Below are 21,018 nucleotides of genomic sequence, written 5' to 3' on the forward strand. Positions count from 1 at the left end.
AGGTAGGCCCTACAGGGGTTGGGCTGGTAAGGAGGCGTGGGTTATGGATTTGGGATATCAAGGCCAGAAACTTGGCCCCTGTGGAAAGAGTTTTCTTTTGAAAAAAAGGTGGCACTGTCCCCCTCACAAAAAGGAAGAAAGGAACTGTTTACAAAACAAAAACAAAAATACCTGGAAAAACTCAGCAGGTCTGACAGCATCTGCGGAGAGGAAAACAGTTAACATTTTGAGTCTGTATGTTTAGTTTGGGGTGAGGAACAGGGCAACATTTTACCTATTTGGTTACCAAACCAAATGGTGGTGGTAGGCACCAGAGTTTCTGGCAGAATAGGGCTGGTTCACATCAGAGTGCACTTAGTACTCAAGATGGCACAGGCATCTGCCAGCCCCATACAATTAATGTGTCCTCCTAACAGACCTATTATCCTCTGGTTGAATCAACACTATAGTGCAATGATGAGCATTATCCTGGCATAACGGCCAAGTGCATGATTCACTGTTTTGCAGTGAGATTTAGAAATCATACTGGGTGTCCTCACATGACTACTGGAAGCATCCATACATCAGGAACTGGCCTTAACTGTCCAAGTGCAGTTTCCCAGAAGGAAAAACACAATAAAACTTGGAAATTGCTGTCTGAACTGGAGTTCCATTTTAAGCTGTACAAGATCAGTTCGGAACAGTGCCATTAACTTCCCAAGTTTTACTGTTTTTTTCTTTCTGGGTTATGAAAGGCATTAGAATAAAAGAGTGGTTCTTTTAAAATTCATTCACAGATTTACTAGCATTTATTGCCCATCTCTAATTGCCCTTAAGAGAGTGGCGGTGAGCCGCCTTCTAGAATACAACTGAATGGCTGGCTAAGCCATATCCAAGGACAGTTAGGCAATTGCTTTGCTGTGGATCTGGAGCCACATGTAGGCCAGACCAGGTAAGAAGGGCAGATTTTCTTCCCTAAAGGACCTTAGTGAATTAGATGTAATGAAAATCCAGTAGTGCCATGGTCATCATTACTGAGAATAGCTTCTTATTCCAGATTTATTTAATTAATTTTATTTAGTTGAACTCATGCCTCTGGATTACTAGTCGGGTATCATAACAACTGTGCTACCACAACCCAAACCTGTGTTCAGAATTAAATCAGAAACCGAGCTACTTCCACTAGTCAGTGAGTGAATAACCAGAAGGCAAAAAAAAACTTTAAGCTCATAAGCACTGAACGAAAGAAGAGATTTGGAGAAGTATTGCGGGGAGGAATGTTGCAAGAGCATGAAGTGTTCTGTCAGAAAATGGTGGAAAGAGAAACCATAATTACTTCTAAATGGCAATGGATAAATATTTGAAAAAGAACATTTTAAAAGAGTGCCGGGCAAGGGGACGGCATGAGAATTAATGGGCATGCATGGTTGTGATGGGCTGAACAGCCTTCTTCTGTACTGTAAGATTCTATCTAGATGGCACTCTCATTCCACTCGTAATCATAAGTTCTGATTTTTTTATGTTTTGCAATCTTCATTCTGCATTGGATATGCTACTTTTGTACAAAGTGTTATATTTCACCTCATTGGCATATTTGTGTAATTAATAAGGCTTAAATTATCAAACCATTCTATGCATAAGCTTTGTGATGAAAAATTTTAATTTGTATTTATTTTTGAGATGATTCGTGAATTTTTGGGTACGTTGTTAAGAAAATTAGGATCTCTTTACGTGCTAGATACTGCGATGTAACTTTAAGAAAGAACATGTGCGTCCTTTGGGAGTGAACGAAAGTTATGGCTAGGACACACTTGCACATCTGGGCTCCAGTGAGTCTATCTTAGCAGTAAAGAGAAGCCAAAGCTACATTGCTGATTGGCCAAGAGGGTGGCCTGAGGACTAGATGTTTCAGGCCTCCAGTCAAAGATACAAGTTATAGATTAGCAATAAGAAGGGACACCAAAGCTGATTGGCTCGAAGAATGGTCTTGGGCCTAGAATGTTCCAAGGACCTCTAGTTAGAGATACTTATTAAGGCTAGATTGTTATGGGGATGCTAGGAGCGCTCTTTCCATTAGTCAAAAGTTGCAAATGTTAGGTTAGAAGCCGTTAATTATGTTGATTCAGGTGCACATACTTGGGCTAAATGTTGCAAGGCTGATGCAAAAAGGGTATAAAAATAGGGGTGCATCACTGAGGTCTTTGCACTCACTAAGGGTTAGCATTTGTCACAGGGCACTTGCTGAGGGGTCTTTGTTGGGAGAGAGAATTAGGAGTACAGCATTTGATAGGAAGTTAGCGTAGGACATTGCCAATCGACTGCTACTTGTCACAGGTTGAGGGATTGCCATAAGAACTCAGTGTTAGGCTTAGTTAGTGACTAAAATAACAGCCACAGGGCAAAGAATGCCTTAAGAATCCAGTATTAGAGATCAGTGGATCCAGTATAGACAGGATTGCCAGGGCTAGAGTAATTGAATTAAGAGTAAATAGAAAATGTATAACCATTTAGCTGTCGAGGAATTGTTCAGTCAGTCAGTTAAAGTCTAGCTTGGGAGAATCGGTAGTAAAGTTCAGTCTTAGTCATCTTGGGAAAGCCACAGTCATTGTTAGAAAGCTGTTTCCACCAGAGAGGGAAAGAGAGAGAGAGAGAGAGAGGGAGAGAAAATACTCAGCAGGCAGCTGTGAAGTGTGTAGCTTCAGCAGTTCAGGTGGACTGGAAGCTTTAGTAGTTAAGATAGGCTGGGAAGTTGGGGTTTGGAAAAGGATGCACTAGAGTTGAAGTCTAAAAGCTGAAAAAGAATATGTATGTAAAATAGAATTAGGTTGGCTAAGCTAAAATCTCGAAGGATGTCATGAGCCAAGAGACCTGGTTTAGGAATCCAAGAAGTGAAGACCCCTGGATTCCTGGAATCCACAGGAAGACAGACCAACGCACGTAGAACTTGTGTATCGTGCCATGCCTCGACTAATGAAATGTTAAGTATCAACCTTTATTGTCCAATAAACCTTGTTAGCTTACAAACTAAATTAGTGTCTTTTTTGCCAATATGGTTATTCCCCAACAAGAATTTACTTACTCTGGAATTTAGTATAGAGTCCAAATCCTTACAAAAGATTACCTTGTTTATTTAAAGAAAGTTTCAATGAAAAAGTTCTCACAACTTACGCTAGTTAGAATGTGGACTCTTGCTTTAGTGTCTTCTGGGATTGTCCCTCCCATTTCATTGAACTGTTTCGTGATCTCATTTATTTTGCTCCCGATTTTCTCATGAATACCAGGTAGACATTTCTTTGTGGAAAAACAAGAATTACAAAAACATATTAAATAAAGCGTGGATAACATTTCACACAAGCAGTCAAAATTAGTGAGGTTACCAAAACTTTAATTCAACTGCTTAAACTCGCATGTTAGAAGTCCTGTCGATTGCCCATATTTTTAGTACAATAGATGGTTACCAATGTAGAAACAAGTTGGCCCTTTCAATTTGGCTAAAATTTGTTGATAAAACAAAAAATCGACTCTTGTGGCACTCGTGAGTTAACTAGATGTTGTAAATTGGTTGTCCAAATGATCATTAAAGTAGGGGAGGAAGAATCACATTAAAAATTTCATCACTTTGTACAAATCTCTCTGGGATATTCATTACTCTGCATATCCAGAATCATCTCATAAGTGCAATTTTTAAGAGCCCAAGGATGGATGAATTAGGTTTTGGTAAATTTTGGTCCAATTCAGCTTAAAATAAATAGTATTGCATATACATATAATATGTGTTAATTAACTGTAGACAAACCAGACATTGGGGGCGGTAGGGGATGCCCTTCACAGAATCACAGAATCACACAGTGCAGAAGAGGCCCTTCGGTCCATCAAATCTGCACCGACACATGAGAAACAACTGACCTACCTACCGAATTCCATTTACCAGCACTTGGCCCATAGCCTTGAATGTTATGACGTGCCAAGTGCTCATCCAGGTACTTTTTAAAGGATGTGAGGCAACCCGCCTTCACCACCCTCCCAGGCAGTGCATTCCAGACCGTCACCACCCTCTGGGTAAAAAAGTTTTTCCTCACATCCCCCCTAAAGCTCCTGCCCCTCACCTTGAACTTATGTCCCCTTGTGACTGACCCTTCAACTAAGGGGAACAGCTGCTCCCTATCCACCCTGTCCATGCCCCTCATAATCCTGTACACCTCGATCAGGTCGCCCCTCAGTCTTCTCTGCTCCAACGAAAACAACCCAAGTCTATCCAACCTCTCTTCATAACTTAAATGTTTCATCCCAGGCAACTTCCTGGTGAATCTCCTCTGCACCCCCTCCAGTGCAATCACATCCTTCCTACAATGTGGTGACCAGAACTGCACACAGTACTCCAGCTGTAGCCTCACCAAGGTTCTATACAACTCCAACATGACCTCCCTACTTTTGTAATCTACGCCTCAATTGATAAAGGCAAGTGTCCCATATGCCTTTTTCACCACCCCACTAACATGCCCCTCTGCCTTCAGACATCTATGGACACACACACCAAGGTCCCTTTGCTCCTCAGAACTTCCTAGTGTCATGCCGTTCATTGAATACGTCCTTAACAAATTACTCCTTCCAAAGTGTACCACCTCACACTTTTCAGAGTTAATTCCATCTGCCACTTATCTGCCCATTTGACCATCCTGTCTATATCTTCTTGTAGCCCAGGACACTCAAGCTCACTGTTAACCACCTGGCCAATCTTTGTGTCATCCGCAAACTTACTAATCCTACCCCCCACATAGTCATCTGTCTTTTATATAAATGACAAATAATATGGGACCCAGCACAGATCCTTGTGGTATGCTACTGGACACAGGCTTCCAGTCACTAAAGCATCCTTCTGTCATCACCCTCTGTCTCCTACGACTCAGCCAATTTTGAATCCACCTTATCAAATTACCCTGTATCCCATGTGCATTTGCCTTCTTTATAAGTCTCCCATGTGGGACCTTGTCAAAGGCTTTGCTGAAATCCATATAAACTACATCAACTGCACTACCCTCATCTACACATCTGGTCACCTCCTCAAAATATTCAATCAAATTTGTTAGGCATGACCTCCCTCTGACAAAGCCATGCATCCCTGATCAAGCCTTGCCTCTCCAAGTGGAGATAGATTCTCTCCTTCAGAATTTTCTCCAATAGTTTCCCTACCACTGATGTGAGATTCACTGGCCTGTAGTTCCTGGCTTATCTCTACAACCTTTCTTAAATAGCGGAACCACATTAACTGTTCTCCAGTCCTCTGGCACTTCCCCCGTGGCCAGAGAGGAATTAAAAATTTGGGTCAGAGCCCCTGCGATCTCCTCCCTTGCCTCCCTCAGCAGTCTGGGACACAAATCATCAGGACCTGGAGATTTGTCCACTTTTAAGCCTGCCAACACCTCCAATACCTTGTCACTCACTATATCAATTTGCTTAAGAACCTCACAGTCTCTCTCCCTGAGTTTGATACCTTCATCCTCATTCTCTTGGGTGAAGACGGACGTGAAGTATTCATTCAACACTTTAGCGATGTCCTCTGGCTCCACCCATAGACTGCCCCCTTGGTCCCTTATGGGCCCTACTATTTCCCTGGTTATCCTCTTCCCATTGATATACTTGTAGAATATCTTGGGATTTTCCCTACTTTTACCAGCCAGAGCTTTCTCATATCCCCTCTTAGCTCTCCTAATTGCTTTCTTAAGCTCCACCCTGCACTTTCTGTACTCCATTAATGCCTCCGCTGATTTGCTTCCCTTGTACCTGCTAAAAGCCTCTCTTTTCCTTCTCATCATAACCTGAATATCTCTGGTCATCCATGGTTCTCTGGGCTTGTTACTCCTTCCTATCACCCTAGAGGGATCATGTTGAGCCTGTACCCTCCCCATTTCATTTTTGAATGCCCCCCACTGCTCTTCTGTAGATTTCCCCACAAGTAGCTGTTCCCAGTATACCTTGGCCAGATCCTGCCTTATTTTACTAAAATGTGCTCTCAACCAATCCAAAGCATTTTTTTGCAACTTGTCAATTTCTTTGTCCAAAACAAGCTTAAATTGTACCATGTTGTGGTCGCTATCACTAAAATGCTCCCCCACCACCGCCTCAGTCACCTGTCCGGCTTCATTCCCCAGAATTAGTTCCAGCACTGCGCCGTCCCTTGTTGGACCCTCTACATATTGACCTAAAAAGTTCTCCTGTACACATTTCAAGAAATCCACTCCATCCAAGCCCTTAACACTACCCTAATTAATGTTGAGAAAGTTGAAATCACCAAACATAATTACTCTATTGTTATTATTTTTACACATCTCTGCAAATTGTGCACATATTTGCTCCTCAATTTCCCGCTGACTATCTGGGGGTCTATAATAAATGCCTAACACTGTGGCGGCTACTTTTTTATTCCTAAACTCTACCCACAAAGCTTCATTCAATGCCCCCTCCAAGATATCATCTCTCCTTATTGCAGTAACTGACTCGTTAACTAATAATGCAATGCCTCCTCCTCTTTTACCCCCTCCCCTGTCTCGCCTGAAGATTCTATATCCCGGAATGTTGAGCTACCAATCCTGCCCTTCCCTCAACCATGTCTCTGTGATGGCTACTATATCACAATTCCACGTGTCAATCCTCACCCTTAACTCATCCGTTTTACCTGTAATACTCCTGGCATTAAATTAGAGGCCATCCAGCCTTGCCTTACTCCCTTGAAACTTATTGCACCTGTGCTCCCTCTGACTTGATTGTTTCACTATATTATGATGTGTCCCTATTCTGCTAACATTCTGTGTCCCCTCCCCCTGCCGAATTAGTTTATTCTCCTCCCAACAGCACTAGCAAACCTGCTCGCAAGGATGTTAATCCTGCTCTGGTTCAGATGTAGACTGTCCCGCTTGTACAGGTCCCACCTTCCCCAAAAACTGTCCCAGTGATCCAGGAATCTAAAACCCTCCCTCCTGCACCAACTCTTAAGCCACGTATTCATCTGTGCTATTCTCCTATTTCTGTGCTCGCTAGCACGTGGTACTGGGAGTAATCCAGAGATTACAACCCGAGAGGTTTTCAGTCTACTGCCTAACTCCCTGAATTCTTGATAAAAGACCTCATCCCTCTTTCTACCTATGTCATTGGTACCAACATGTACCATGACCTCTGCCTTATCACCCTCCCCCTTCAGGATGCCCTGATGCCCTTGCTTAGACTTTCCCCACCACAATGGTCAGCTGACCAGTTAGCGTATTTAATTGAAGTTGTTCTCCTCCCATTCTGGTCAGACCTTGTTGAGAAATTGGTGGGAAGTTGCTCGGCTCCTGGCCACCATTTGAGATTGGGATCTGCTTGCCAGGCCATCCTAGGGAGGTGGGGGTATAAGATTGTGTCAAGGAGCCTAAGATTTCCATATGGACCCTGAAGGAGCGCTCCCCTCTCAGGTCACCTAGTAAAAATTGTAACCGGGTCCCAACGTGGTCACCTGGATGCGACATGTTCTCTTTGTTGTAAGCCTACTGCACATGTTGTTCACAGGCAGTGTCCCATTCCAAGTTACTGACTCTACCTAACTTTGAAAATCCGATGAGAATGGGCATTTTCAGCCAAGTGTAGGCATACATATGTTAAGAAAGATTTTACCGACTTTGTCGTACGTCCTTGATATTTGCTCAAGAAAGCAGCGAAAAGCACAGCCAAACAGTCCCCACAAGCTGGGGAAATGATTTTGGTCATTTCTTCTGCCCATCCACCCTGTCGGGCAGCATTCAAATCATCCTCATAATCCTGTTAATTAACCTCAAATTTCTATTGACTGGGTTATGCACCAATCTTGATTTGGTCTGTCCACATCCAACAGTGAAGGTTAAATTATCCTTTGTAAAAAGCAGGGCAACAACAAGTCCTATCACCGTCTCCCCATGCCAAGTTCCCCTCTGACCTGCACAGGACCATTGGCAGCTGCCCCTTGCCCACCGCCACATGTAAACGTTGGCAGCGGTTGGGAGGGCTGTTGGTGCCCGGGCTGCTGGTTGATTTGTGCTCCCGTCACTTTTCCTACACCGATTCCCAAGGCTGCCTGCCGGAAAGCGGAGCCAGGCCTGAGCCAGAAGGGAGCAAGGCCTACGAAGCCTGGTCACGCTTGCGGATATTCCGCCCTTCATCACCTCTTCTAAGCCTTGCAGCTATGGGCGGAGTTTTACGTCCCACGGACGGGCGTGTGCCCGATCTGACCGGGTGTAAAATAGCGCGTGGTGACGTTGGGCGAGTGTCTCGATGTCATCGCGCACTGGCACAATATTTCCGTCGGCGGGCGGGCGTGAGAGCCAGCAGCACGCCCGCCAACAATTAAGATGCCTACTCAGGCCATTAATGTATTAATTAAGTGCAACTTTTCGCTGCCCGTCCAACGTTATGGTTGGTGGGTGGGCGGATCGGCCAGGCGGCCTTGAGATTTTTGAGGAAACTTCATCCACAGGCGGGATGAGGCTTCTGATGTTCACTTTTTAAAAAAGACAGAATTTTTATAATCTATATGTTCATGGGAGGGAATCTGGTGTGTGGACATTTTTTTCCTGCTTTCCCAAATCTTTATTTCGTGGTGTAAAATTCTTCAGCTCCCTGAGGCAGCTCTCTGGCTTCAGGGAGCTGTCATTGGGCACTGCCCCACGCCCACGCAGACTTCAGCGCTCTTCCTCCCCCAGCCCCCACCCCCGCAGCGCAGAGCTGGCTGGCCGTTAATTGGGCAGCCAACGTGAAATCGCGGTTGGGGGGCTAATCACTGGTCTGCCCACCGCTCCCACCCGACGACGTCAAAATCCTGCCCTCTGACCCTGACAATGATGGCGGACCCTTCTAGGCCAACAAAATGCAACATAAGTTTGTTCCGATTTTTCATTCAGGCCCACAAACCAACCTACAATCAAAGTGGGTGTAACTAACCCGGATTTGTACCACGAGCTCACTGGTGAGTCTAGTAGATAAATGTTGGAAGGATGCCATTTTCTTATCCAGCAGTGGCCTATGGTGAGGGAGAGAGAGAGAGAGAGAGAGAGATTTTAGAATATGTTGAAAAAGCTGGCACAAATGCTGGCAGCATTTCTTACTTTCCTCTTAACAAATCAAGTCTTGCCCTTTTTTAACAATTCACAGCAAAGAGGAGACTGGACAGTGATGTAGCATCTCTTGAACAAGGGTAAAATAACCCCTGGCGCTATTCAAAGATGAATAAGCAAGTTCTCCCATTGTCCTGCCCTTCGTTATCTGTCAACTGACATCACTAAAACAGATGCTATGGCAATTTGTCTGTGGGAGCATCCTTTGTGAAAATTTGTGAAAATATTTCCTACGTTACAACAGTGGCCACACTTTACTTCTTTGGCTGTAAAGTACTTAGGGATGTCCTGAAGTTGTAAAATACACTGTATAAGTACAAATTCTCTCTTCTAGAATCTTCAAACCAGACCACTGAGAAATGCACACAGGCGGAACTTCTGTTTGCCCAATGCAGCTTACACTCTTTCCCTACAAGGAGACATGACACATAATCAAGTCCAAAGAACTTTATGGCTGGTCGCTGTGACCTAAGGCTTAGGAACCCCAGAGTATGGGTAAAAGTACCAGCACAGACCAGTTTGTGTGGCTTATCCAGTCGAGAGCAATCTAGTCACAAGGCCTTTGGCTTGCAAGATTAGCTGGAGTTGATTGGGATGAATCCCAGTGACATGTCTTCAGATTACATTAATGAGCTGAGTTGAACACCCAATCATCAACAGTACCATGGAGCACTGTGGAGCATGGTGCCTCAGAGGGTTAACCTGGCCTTAGCCTTCCTGACAGGATCTAATCCCGAAACCAATTCAACCCCGTGGATTGCCCACGAAGAAGGATCGTCACTAGTTGGTCAATTTTATGGTAATTGTTCAACTTATGAAATGAAGGTTGTGTTTCAGCTGCTTTGTTTCGAAGAACAAAATAAGTACCTAAAATGAATATTCTTGTTGAAAAATTCAGTTTCCTTCTCCAATGCACTAGCCAGGGATGTATTTGCCAATAGGTCATGCTGTCCACGACACTTGATGAGCATGTAACCTTTTTTTAGAGGGACCATTTGATTGTTGATGATTTTGAGAATCTCTTTTTCTGTATCATAGTCAACCAAGTCTGGCTTTGTAAGAACACCTGTAGAGTACATCACAACATTCAGTGACTTCTCAATCAGTGAGAGTGACAATCATTCTTCAATTCATTACTGGCATGGTATTTGCCAGTCACACCCAATGGCACATTAACACGATAGCGGATACAGAATCCAATTTTGAGACATATAGACAAACCACCTTTCAAGCAGAATCTCATTTGAGATCAAGGGCTGAGGTTAGATCTTTGTTCCAATCCAATCGCTTGAATGGGATGGAAGCCCCTCCTATCCAGTGATTGCATAGGTCCTACATAATGAGACTGGTCATTCCCAATCAAGTTTGCAGCAGGCCTACACCCCTAACGTCTACCCACCTTACTCACCTTACTTTCACATTCCTAGGCCATGAAAGTCTTCTCCTTTATTGCCAGATTTTCCATGCTACCCTCCCTCTCTTCGATTCTGCTGTAACCATTTGCACCCCATCTGTTTTAATTATATTGTAATTGAGCATTCAATTGTACGTAGGTGGTGGGGATTCACTTGTTCTCCTATATATAGGAGCAAACCGAAACTGTGTTTGTTGGAGTTGGTGGCGTATGTTTGCCTCTGTAAATAAAAGCTTATAAGTGTATACAGCGTAGGTTCCAGTTCTATCCTTCACTACTTGGTTATCTGATAGCAACCTGGACCAATCTTGTTCCATTGCCACTCCCTCTCGCCTTGGCATCATCATCCCTTGTGTCATTTAATTTTTCTTGCCTTCCTCCAATCACCGACCATCTATATTAATTTTCCTCCCCCACCCACGCTTACCGTCACCCCCGGCTTGTTTCCCTGTCTCTGTACTTACTAAAGAGAATTGGATCATTATCTGAAGAGAAAAGATAAGAGAAAAAAGGACAGGGGAATTGAGTTGCTCTTTCAGGGAGCCAGCACAAGCACGATGGGCTGAATGACCTCATTCTGAGCTGTAACAATTCTATGATTATAACCTCTGCCATTATATTGTTATCTATTCCTTTGCTGGTTTTGACCTTACTCTTGTTTTTGCTTCCAGACAGCGGCAGCTCATCATTCTGCCATTCACACCTCCTCTGGTCACATCTTTTGTTTCTTTACTTGTCACATTCCCACTCCCTTCGGCTTTACAGCATGAGACTTTTTGTCATTTAATCTCTCCTATCTTCCTTCTATCGTCAGTTTCCACCCTTCCACCACCCCCGACACTTGCTTAAAACCTATGTCTAACTTTTCTGACATTCCAGGCGGCTGACCTTGCATAATTCTGTAATAAAAACAGAAAATGCTGGAAAGACTCAGCAGGTCCGACAGAATTTGTGGAGAGAGAAAAACACAGTTAAAGTTTCGAGTCCGTACGACTCTTCTTCAGAACTAAAGCAGACCACTTGTACTTTCTACTCAGTCTACTTTTTATTTCCCTTTAGCTCTGAAGGAGAGTCATACCTTTTCATCTCAGGTTTCCAGTACCCTCAGTATTTGACTTTCACAAGTTTATATCTCTCTTCACAGATGCTGCCTGACCTGTGTGCTTTTTCCACTGTTTTCTGGTTTGATCCCAATGGATATGTAGGGCCTTGTGTGATTCTTGGCAATTCACTGAAATTATTCAGTAAATGAGAAGCCCTTACATCAGCCATCCAATGTGAAAATGTGAAATGTCAAAGCAAAAATCTACACTCTCAAATGTATGAGCAGCTAGGACTGCATCATGAGAATGAGCTAAAATACACGAGTCTAAACAATCCAGAGTGTTGTAAGAAAAGGATAGAAGTATAGCGTGTAGAAATATTTGTATCGGTTCCCAGAATATGCCAAAATTTTCAGGACTTCTTGGAATACGAATCAATATTTAAGAGGATTGCCAGTCAAAAATATTGGAAAACTTAAAGGTTAAAATTGATAAATGTATATTAACTGAGAGTTTAATTGTAGGCAGGTGGTGGGCATGAATTGGAGATTCACTTGTGCTCCTATAAATGGGATCAGCCCCCAGTGGGAGGCTCTGTATGCGGGAATCCTCCTTTTGTCCACTGGGGATTTGGCATGGAAGGTGTTGCCCGTGACAGTCTAGTGCAATAGGTGGTTAAGTCTATTCACTCCACAGACTCCCCAGACCGCCTGTAGTTTCCGCAGCCTCAATTTCTGGTTGCTTCAGCCCCATGCTCCTGATCTTTGGTCACCAGGAATGAAGGAGGTGCGAGCAGGTCAGAGGACTTCCTTGCTGGTCTGCTCCTGGGCTGAGCCAAGGTGGCCACCAACAGGCCTAGGCAGAGGGCAGTCCAGGGGGTTGTTCGGCCTGACTGCCTGCCTCTCTTCCGTGGCTAGGCCTGTGCCTGAGTAACCCTGGAGAGGGAGCACGCAGTGTCCAATGGTACAGTTGAGGCCTTCTGTGACCAGTGGGTAACAGGGGGTGGTGGGGGGGAGAGGGTGGAGGGGAGCGGGGGCTGGAGTACATCATCAACCCTGGGAATTACATTTTAATTCAAGTTATGAAATTTCCTTTAAAGTTTCAGTTTGTTTGTCTTTAGTTGGTTTTTGTTACAGTGGGTCTGTAGTGTCCCTAGCAAATGAGACACTTAAATGGTAAAGGGTTTACAAAGGAGGTATGCATGGGAGCAAAAAGAAAATGTGGTGCTTGGGGTTAGCAGGTGAATTTAATGGAGCCTCTGTAAATAAAAGCTTGTAAATGTGTAAAAGTTAGGCTTCATTTCAATCCTTCATCATCTGGTTATCTGGAATAGAACAAAAACATCACACTTTCACTGCAAGAATGCAATGAAGTGAAGTTGAACAGAATCCACCCAGCTCAGAGTCCACATTACTAGCAATCAGCAATGACTAGACACCAAATTGAAGTCTCACTCAGACAGGCACTGATGACTGGCGTGGGAACGTGTATCACCCTCATGCAATGGGGGATGTCTTTCTACAGTTGGTGTTATATCAAATTGTTGGGAAAGAGCAGGGAGACTTTGAGTTTGGTGCTATATCCGCTCTGGAAATCAATGACACTGAGGGGGAGAGAAAGTGCTAAAAAGTTTCCAAGTGATGGCCTGTCTTAAAACCAAGTGTACAAAAACACCCACAAAACCACATTTACTCAAGTAAAATCTTATTTCAATTTACCCAGTGTCCTTTCCCCTTTCGGGTCAGCTTCCTGCGCCATTTTCAATGCTTCTGTGGTAGCAATGTCCACATTACAGGGGATGACTACCAGAATTATAGTTTCTTCTTTTCTAATGTAGGAATTGATGAGATTTTTGATCTAGGAAGTAAACAAAATGTAAACGTTAATTATCGATGTACACTCTTGAGATCGGTGCAGGGGCATATTGCTGAGGTGTTGTGGCAGCCCCAATACTTTATTTTTCTAATTATTTTGCCGGAAAGGCTTGATTTATTGCCCATCCCATTGTTCTACTAAGGAAGCAATAAGATTTCCACTTAAAATAATGGTATTTGCAGCTCACTCAGTTGTTTGGGGTGTTTCCTCACTTTAAAGGTACTATTGACGCTGTTGTTGCTCTGTATTTACTAAGGGATTAGGAGTCCAACCACATAGTTTAGAGTTGTTTGTGATGTATAAAATTCTTAGAGGGCTTGACAGGGTGGATGCTGAGAGGCTGCTCTCCTGGTCGACGAGTCTAGAACTGGGGTCTCAGCATAAAAGGTCAGCCGTCTAGGACTGAGAGGAGGACAAATTTCCACACTCAGAGTATTGCGAACCTTTGGAGAGAGCTGTGGATGCTCAGTCTATAAATATTTTCAATGCAGGGATTGATAAATTTTTGGATTCTAAGGGCAACAAGAAATATGGGAGGGTGTGGGAGGGTCAAGCTAAGGTGGAAGATTAGCCAGGATCATGTTGAATGGCAGAGCAGGCTCGAGGGGCCATGTGAGCTCTTCTTCCTCCTACTTCTGATGTTCTTACAGTGCCAGACCAGGTAGGGATGGCAATTTCCCTTCATTGAAGGAAACTAGTGAACTAATTTGCTTTTGTATAACAGTTCCAGTAGCTTTCGTGTTTACTTGTACCAGTGCTAACCCACACACTACCAGATTAATTGAATTTCACAAATTCACGGGAGGGATTTGAGCTCCGATATTATAAACACTGCAGTACCGTAACTACCTCTGGATCTAACCTGTGCTATACCAGAGCAAGGATTGGTTCATTCTAACACTGAAGGGAAAAAAATAGCTTTGTTGCCAATACTTTGATGAGTGCAGTAATTCACCAATCGAGATCAATATCAAAAACTTATATCTATAGATGTTTGGTAGTACAGAACTTGAGTATTGCTGAAAAAAGAGACATACTATTGAAGCTTTTCATCTTGCATTCATCAGGACAGCTACACAAGATAAACCAACAGTAACGGGAACAACAATTTATACTGCATGAGAAGACAGTGCTGATTAGTTGGCAAGTGAATCATGGTTGCCAACCAATCAGCACTGTCTTCTCATGCAGTATAAATTGTTGTTCCCTTTACTGTTGGTTTATCTTGAGAGCTGTCCTGATGAATGCAAAGTGAAAAGCTTCAATAGCATGTTTCTTTTTTCAGCAAAACCTATATCTATGTGAATCAAGACTTCAAAAGAAAAATGAGACCAGTTACCAATCTGAAGACAATTGAAACTAAAGGTCAATTCCTGAAAAAATATGGGCATCTCTCGTTGTTGATGCAGCGGGGAAAGGGAATGGGGAGCGGAGACACTGTTATATCTGGAGACAGTAACAATAAGCTGCATTCAATTAGATATCTTGGGTTTACTGGTGGCATCGGACATTACCATGACAGGAAAAGAAAGGATGAGTTTCCTGGAAGGTTTGGTTGATTTGCCAGCAGGTGGACAGCTACGGAAAATAGGAAAGTCATTCCCTGTAGATGAAAGGGTGAATATATATGTTAATTAGACAGTGAGGTTAATGATGATGTAAGCATGACATCAGATCAGATGACTAAGGGACTCCGAAGGCACAAGTTACAGAACAGTCTGTGCGCAGAGAGTAATGTTTCTTACCATGTGGTTTTGGTTGCAAAATTATTTATGAAAAACTTAATATAGCCTATGCCCAAGTCACCTATAGTGTAAGAGGAACCTCATAACCTCATTCAGCCTGAAACCAACATGAAGCACAGGACGATGATCCAAACCATGGTGGCAGCGCTGGAGACAGCAGTTTAAAATAATGATGCCACGGACATGAAACCCACAGGAGAAAACCTGGAAACATCACTTTAAAAGTAGAAGCTCGACTTCGCGAAGAAGAAAGAAAAAAAAAAACAAGATGGGCCTTGGTATGAGGCAGAAAGTGAACAAGTGAAGGTGAACAGTCACTACTCATTCCACAGCCCTTTAAAAATATTGAGAGTCTGCAGCAAGGACTATGATGGGAGCTCTGCCGGCAGCAGTTTGAAAGGTACCAAGCAGCTTCAGGCTTACAGGGGAAGGCACAAAAACACCAGGTCAGCACCCTACTGTATGCATCGGGCCCATTGCAGACAACGTCCTGGTGAGGCAAGAAACTAAGAAGACCTAGTCATCTTACAAGGAGGTTCTAAGGAGCTTTTATACCTATTTCAGCCCTAAGAAAAAATCTGGTAATTGAGCGGTTGAGATTCAACCAAAGAAGCCAGTGGCCAGGTTAATCCATCAATTCAGTTATCAATGACCTATACAGACTAGCCAGTAGCTGAGGCCACAGAGGCTTAAGAGAAGAGTTAATCCGCAACCATATAGTGGTCGGTATGCTTAATGAGGTGCTATCAGGCTTCTTACAAACTAAAGACGATTTAACTTTAGAAAAGGCCGTACAATACGCAAGACAGGCAGAAATGCGGGAAGAAGAATTGGGGCGTACCTCAGGGAGACTCCGGGGCTCTGGAGGGGTTGATCCATTATGTAGGCTCAAAATCAGGAGCCCCACCCATCGAAAAGCCCGCAAAAAAGCTCCCCAAAACCACTGGAGGAGTGCGAAGAACCATTTCATCCAACTTAGTATGCTCCCAACGTGGTGCCAAAAAAAACTGCATTGCCAAGAAAAATGTCCAGCAGGGGGAGTTGAATGCTCTTTCTCTGTGGCAAGGCAGGACGCCTTAAACCATTCTGCAGGTCAAAATCCCCATTTAAAGAAAGAAAACTGGGACAAGCTTTCAACAATTTCAAATTTCAATGAAATCGAGAATAAAGCAACTGAAGCTGAAGATCTCCTAGGGGAAATAGACAGTCCTGATAAAAAGTTCTGGTCTGTAGAACTGGAAGTCGAGGGATACAGAACAGAATTTAAACTGTACAAAGGGGCCGGAGTCCTGGTCTGATCGGACAAATTGGAATGGTTGAATAAGTAAAAATTCAGCAATCCAAAATAAAACGGCAAGGGCCAGGAGGACAGGCCTCAAAGTACAGAAATAAAAACAGAACTTGCTGTTGCATTTCAGATTTCTAGCATCCACATATTTTGCTTTTAAATCAGAAGGGTCAGATCACCACAATCCTTAGACATAAAGACCAGAAAATCCATGAAATTATATGTCGTGCAGAACCAGCAAATTTCACTGCTCTGCCGGGAAGCGTGTTCAGCAGACTATGTGCCTGGACAAAGTCAAACAGCTGCAGGCACTCTGTCGAGAGCTGCAGTTGAACCAGGCTACAAAGCAAGACTTGGCATCCCTCTCTGAGACAGAAGCATAATCTTCCATAACAAATACCCTATCAGCCTCAGAAAACACACAGAGATTAGAGGAGCCCAGTTGAAGGATGCAGAAATTATTCAGGGCAGAGCATACTGCCAGGGCGCCTGGCCTGAGTATGCCCCAAGCAATCAGGTGTTAAGGCAATATCATGAGTAGTGGAAACACCTAACAATCATTAATGACCTTCAATGACAGACTGGTAATTCCAAGAGCAATACAAGAAGATATTCTCCAAATACACCGCGGTGCTCATTTGGGCAATATAAAGTGCAGAACACAGGCACAACAGTCAGTACGGTGACTAGCAACCTCAAAAGCCATAGGAAAGCTTATTTTGATGTGCCATATTTGTGCCATCAACAGCCAAGAACCTACAGAACCATTACGATGTTCAACATTTCCGTCTAGAACTTGGCAAAGGCTAGGAATGGACCTGTTTGATTTCAGAGGCAAAATTTACTTATAGCTGTTGACTATTACTCTCGCTGGTTGGAGATCAGCAGAATTCCATACCACCATCACAGAAGCTGTGGTAAGAGCCTTAAAACGCATTTATTCCACATATGGTATTCCGGACGCAGTAGCCTTGCAGTTTCTAAATGAACATTTCAGACAATTCACCAAAAGATATGATTTCACCGTGTGACCAGTTGACCACACCATCCACAGGCCAATGGAGAAGTGGAGAGAGGCGTAAAATCTATCAGGATGCTTACGAGAAAGAATAATGAACTAGATTTAGCCTTACTTAATTATAGGGTGACGCAATTAAGTAATGGACTTTCGCCAGCAGAACTACTAATGGGAAGAAGGCTAAAGTCTCAGCTTCCTTCATCACAGCATAGGCTCAGACCTAACATCACCTTAGACAATCATGAGTGAGTAAGGTGTAAGGAGGAAACTCAAAAGGATAAACAGTCCAGAATCACAGGCATGGAGCGAAAACACTATCCACATTAGTACCTGCACAAAAGGTATGGATAAGAGACTGAAGGCTGAAGGCTGAAGGTACAGTCCTACAGCAAACTCAGCAGCCGCAGTCATATCTCAGTCAGGCACCACTTGAAGTTCTCTGGAGAAACAGAAAGGCTCTGATACTGTTAGAAGCCACACAAAAAAAGAATCATTTGGGTTCTACCAAGACTGGGGTGACGAGACAGACTCCACATCGAACGCCTCAAGAGGTGAGACTCGAGTTCAAGAACCGAGTGTAGACCATCCCCCTCGACCAAAAGTACTAGGGTCAAGATCAGGAAGAGTCGTAAAAGCACCAGACAGTCTCAACATATAATGTTAAGACTTCGGGGGGGAGATGGTGGGAATGTAAAGAGTTTAACAAAATAGTTCAATAGTGTTTTGAGATTACACTTGGGGGAGATGTAGAGTAAAGGGTTAACATTTATGTTAGTTAGACTATGATGTTAATGACGATGTCAGCATGGCATCAGATCAGATGACCAAGGGACTCCAAAGGAGCAGGTCACAGAACAGTCCATGTGAAGAGAGTTTCTTACCCTGCAGCCTTGGTTGTAAATAGTTGTAAATAAATAGCTTAAGAAAAGACTTAATATGGTCTGTGTCCAAGTCACTCATAGTGTAAGAGGAACCTCATTCAGCCCGAAACCAACACGAAGCATAGGACAACGATCCAAGCCAGCCACCCTTCAAGCATCCGCCCATTTCTGTACCTAGACAGTATTATTTTGTTGGAAGCTAGAAGCGCCTTCCATGAACCTAATATGCAGTAAACAGGAAGTAATGTGGTGGTACACTTTCAATTACCACCAGCACAACCACTAATGGGAGCGTGTTACTATTGCTCAGTATTACGAAGGAAAGTAGAAGTTTGACACTGGAACTCTCCTCAGTGAGTAAAATAAGTCATGATTGCATATGTACATTCACATGCACAAGTAGAATTTTTTCTCCAGATGGGTGGGGGCAGGGCTGCTCTTTAAGCTGTTGTAAGTGACTAAATCTTCCAAATAAGACAGCCTAGGCATGTTGTTCTTCACTCTAAAGCAGAAGTGTAGGTGAACAATTATACTTAGCCCCATGCTCAGGCACAGTATCTGAAGGAGCTTCAGATAATAGATAACTAATTGGAATTAAGTTGAAGATCAAATTGTAGAATAATGAGTTAAAATGTTCTTGCTCAAAATTTTATCTTTGTATGGCTCATGTTACCACCAGATCTGGTTACCGTGGATCCAATATCCTGAGGCTGGTCACCAATGGGAACCCTGATGATTCCAGGCAGGTCTATCATGGTCAAGTTCGGAGCGCAAGATGATTCCACTTGGAGGCTAATCAGTTCTGAACTTATCCCAGTTATTCCAGCTAAGTGTTCCTGGGCTGTATAAAAAAAATACATGCATGTATTTATTTCATAACTGCACTCTACAATGGCATCATTTCCATTTTATGCATGGCTATCAGATTGTATGGCACCCTCGGAGAGACATTGAATGCATGGCCACCATCATCTGGAGGTAAAATGGCCGTTAGACCTTGGATTTCTGTTCTGTGATTGCACTGTTCCCCCATTACCCCTGTCCTCACTAAATTACATCAGCTCTTGGTCTGGCAACACCACGATTTTAAAATTCACATTGGTGTGTTCAAATCCATTCCCTCCCCTAAGGCCTCGCCCCTCTCTATTTCCTTACCTTCTTCCAGCTCTGCAATTTTCTGGGATCTCTGCGCTCCACCCATTCTGGCAACTTATATATCCCGAATCGTGGATGTGCCTCCAGCTGCTTAGACCTAAACTCTGGATTTCTCTTCCTTAACCACTCTGTGCTGTCTACCTCCCTCTCCTTCTGCAAGTTGCTCCTTAACCAAGATTTTGGTCACTTGTTCTAATATCTCTTTATGTGGCTTGGTGTCCTGCGAAGCATCTTGAGGCATTTTTACTACCATAAAGGTGCTAGTTGTTGTTGTTTGTTGAAAGAAACAGATGACAGTCCTACACCCAGCAGCGTGAGGTGTCATGATAATGGAGGACAAACTTCGAATTGCGTCTGGAAATATTGGACTTTAAAACTAAGACCTGAATTTTTAAAAAATTCACACAAGCCACTGGCTGGAATGTTGCGGGGTGACTCTCTAAGGGGTAATGGAACCCCACCCTGTTGCCAGACAAGGTACTTCTAAAGACATCCAGAAAATAATTGCTCCCCATAGTAGAGACAATGGGACATAATGGAGGGGTGAGTATCATCTCATCAAGAAATCCTGTGAGCAATGCCCAGACAGATTTGTGAATTTGCTTCCCACTCGGAATGTACCCAGAAGGGATTAAAAGTGAGCTGAAAAGCTGTCCTGGGGTCTGCCTGTTGGTGGTTGTTCTGAGAGAGAGTAAGTGCTGGAAGTTACTCAGAAGTAACAGCCACACACAATGCCCCTGCAAATCTCTGTTTTGCAAGATTCCCGATCCCTCTCTCTCTTTACCAAATTCAACTCTATTGGAACCTCAAAACCAACTATTCATCTCCCGGAGTCCATTCTATTGGAATCTTGCATCGCAACAGCCAACTACTCCCCACGAGTCAAGGACTGCTCCACGCCCCCTTATATTCATTTACTTCAAGCTATATTCTTACTTTTAACCTGCATGACCATGTATGCATGAGTATTATCCTTTCTCGCCTTTAGCAGTTAATAGACTTACTCTTGCCTTTAACTCAGGAAAGTCTGATCAGATTGGCTCCTTCAAAACCAGAGCGATTGGGTCTGGGAAAATGGGATCCGCAAAAGGGATCCTCTTTAGATTAAATCTTGTTGCGACAATAGATAGGGAGCCAGTTCATCCCTCCTCACCCAGGGCATAACAAATTGGGGGGGTGTCCCAGCCAGACGGTGAGGGGCCTCACCTGGATCAACAACTTTGGGGAACCTCACCTGGGGGTGAGTCGTAACAGCAGTCATGAGCACTCAATGCACTGAATTTAAAGAGACCCTCGAGGAGGTTTGCAGTGAAAGAACTCTTTCTCCGGTACATCGATGATTACTTCGGTGCTGCTTCATGCTCTCGTCGGGACCTGGAAAAATTTATTAATTTTGCTTCCAATCTCCACCCCTCCATCATTTTCACATGGTCCATCTCTGACACTTCTCTTCCCTTCCTTGACCTCTCTGTCTCAATTTCTGGTGATAGACTGTCCACCA

At 43.6% G+C, this 21,018-nt stretch overlaps 1 protein-coding gene across 1 annotated transcript in view; it reads right to left on the minus strand.

Annotated features, from left to right (window-relative positions):
* The window catches only part of LOC144691809 (interferon-induced GTP-binding protein Mx3-like), a 54,009-nt gene that overhangs the window by 17,992 nt on the left and 14,999 nt on the right, over window positions 1–21,018 (minus strand). Inside the window, exons 4-8 of the mRNA XM_078560313.1 lie at window positions 19,052–19,203; window positions 13,274–13,412; window positions 9,966–10,164; window positions 8,926–9,004; window positions 3,148–3,270 (exon numbers count right to left, since the gene is read on the minus strand). Of these exons, the coding sequence (XP_078416439.1) occupies window positions 3,148–3,270; window positions 8,926–9,004; window positions 9,966–10,164; window positions 13,274–13,412; window positions 19,052–19,203 (692 nt within the window). The remainder of the gene's footprint in view (window positions 1–3,147; window positions 3,271–8,925; window positions 9,005–9,965; window positions 10,165–13,273; window positions 13,413–19,051; window positions 19,204–21,018) is intronic.

Source organism: Cetorhinus maximus, chromosome 16 (genome assembly GCF_964194155.1).
Source record: "Cetorhinus maximus chromosome 16, sCetMax3.hap1.1, whole genome shotgun sequence".
Lineage (NCBI taxonomy): Eukaryota > Metazoa > Chordata > Chondrichthyes > Lamniformes > Cetorhinidae > Cetorhinus > Cetorhinus maximus.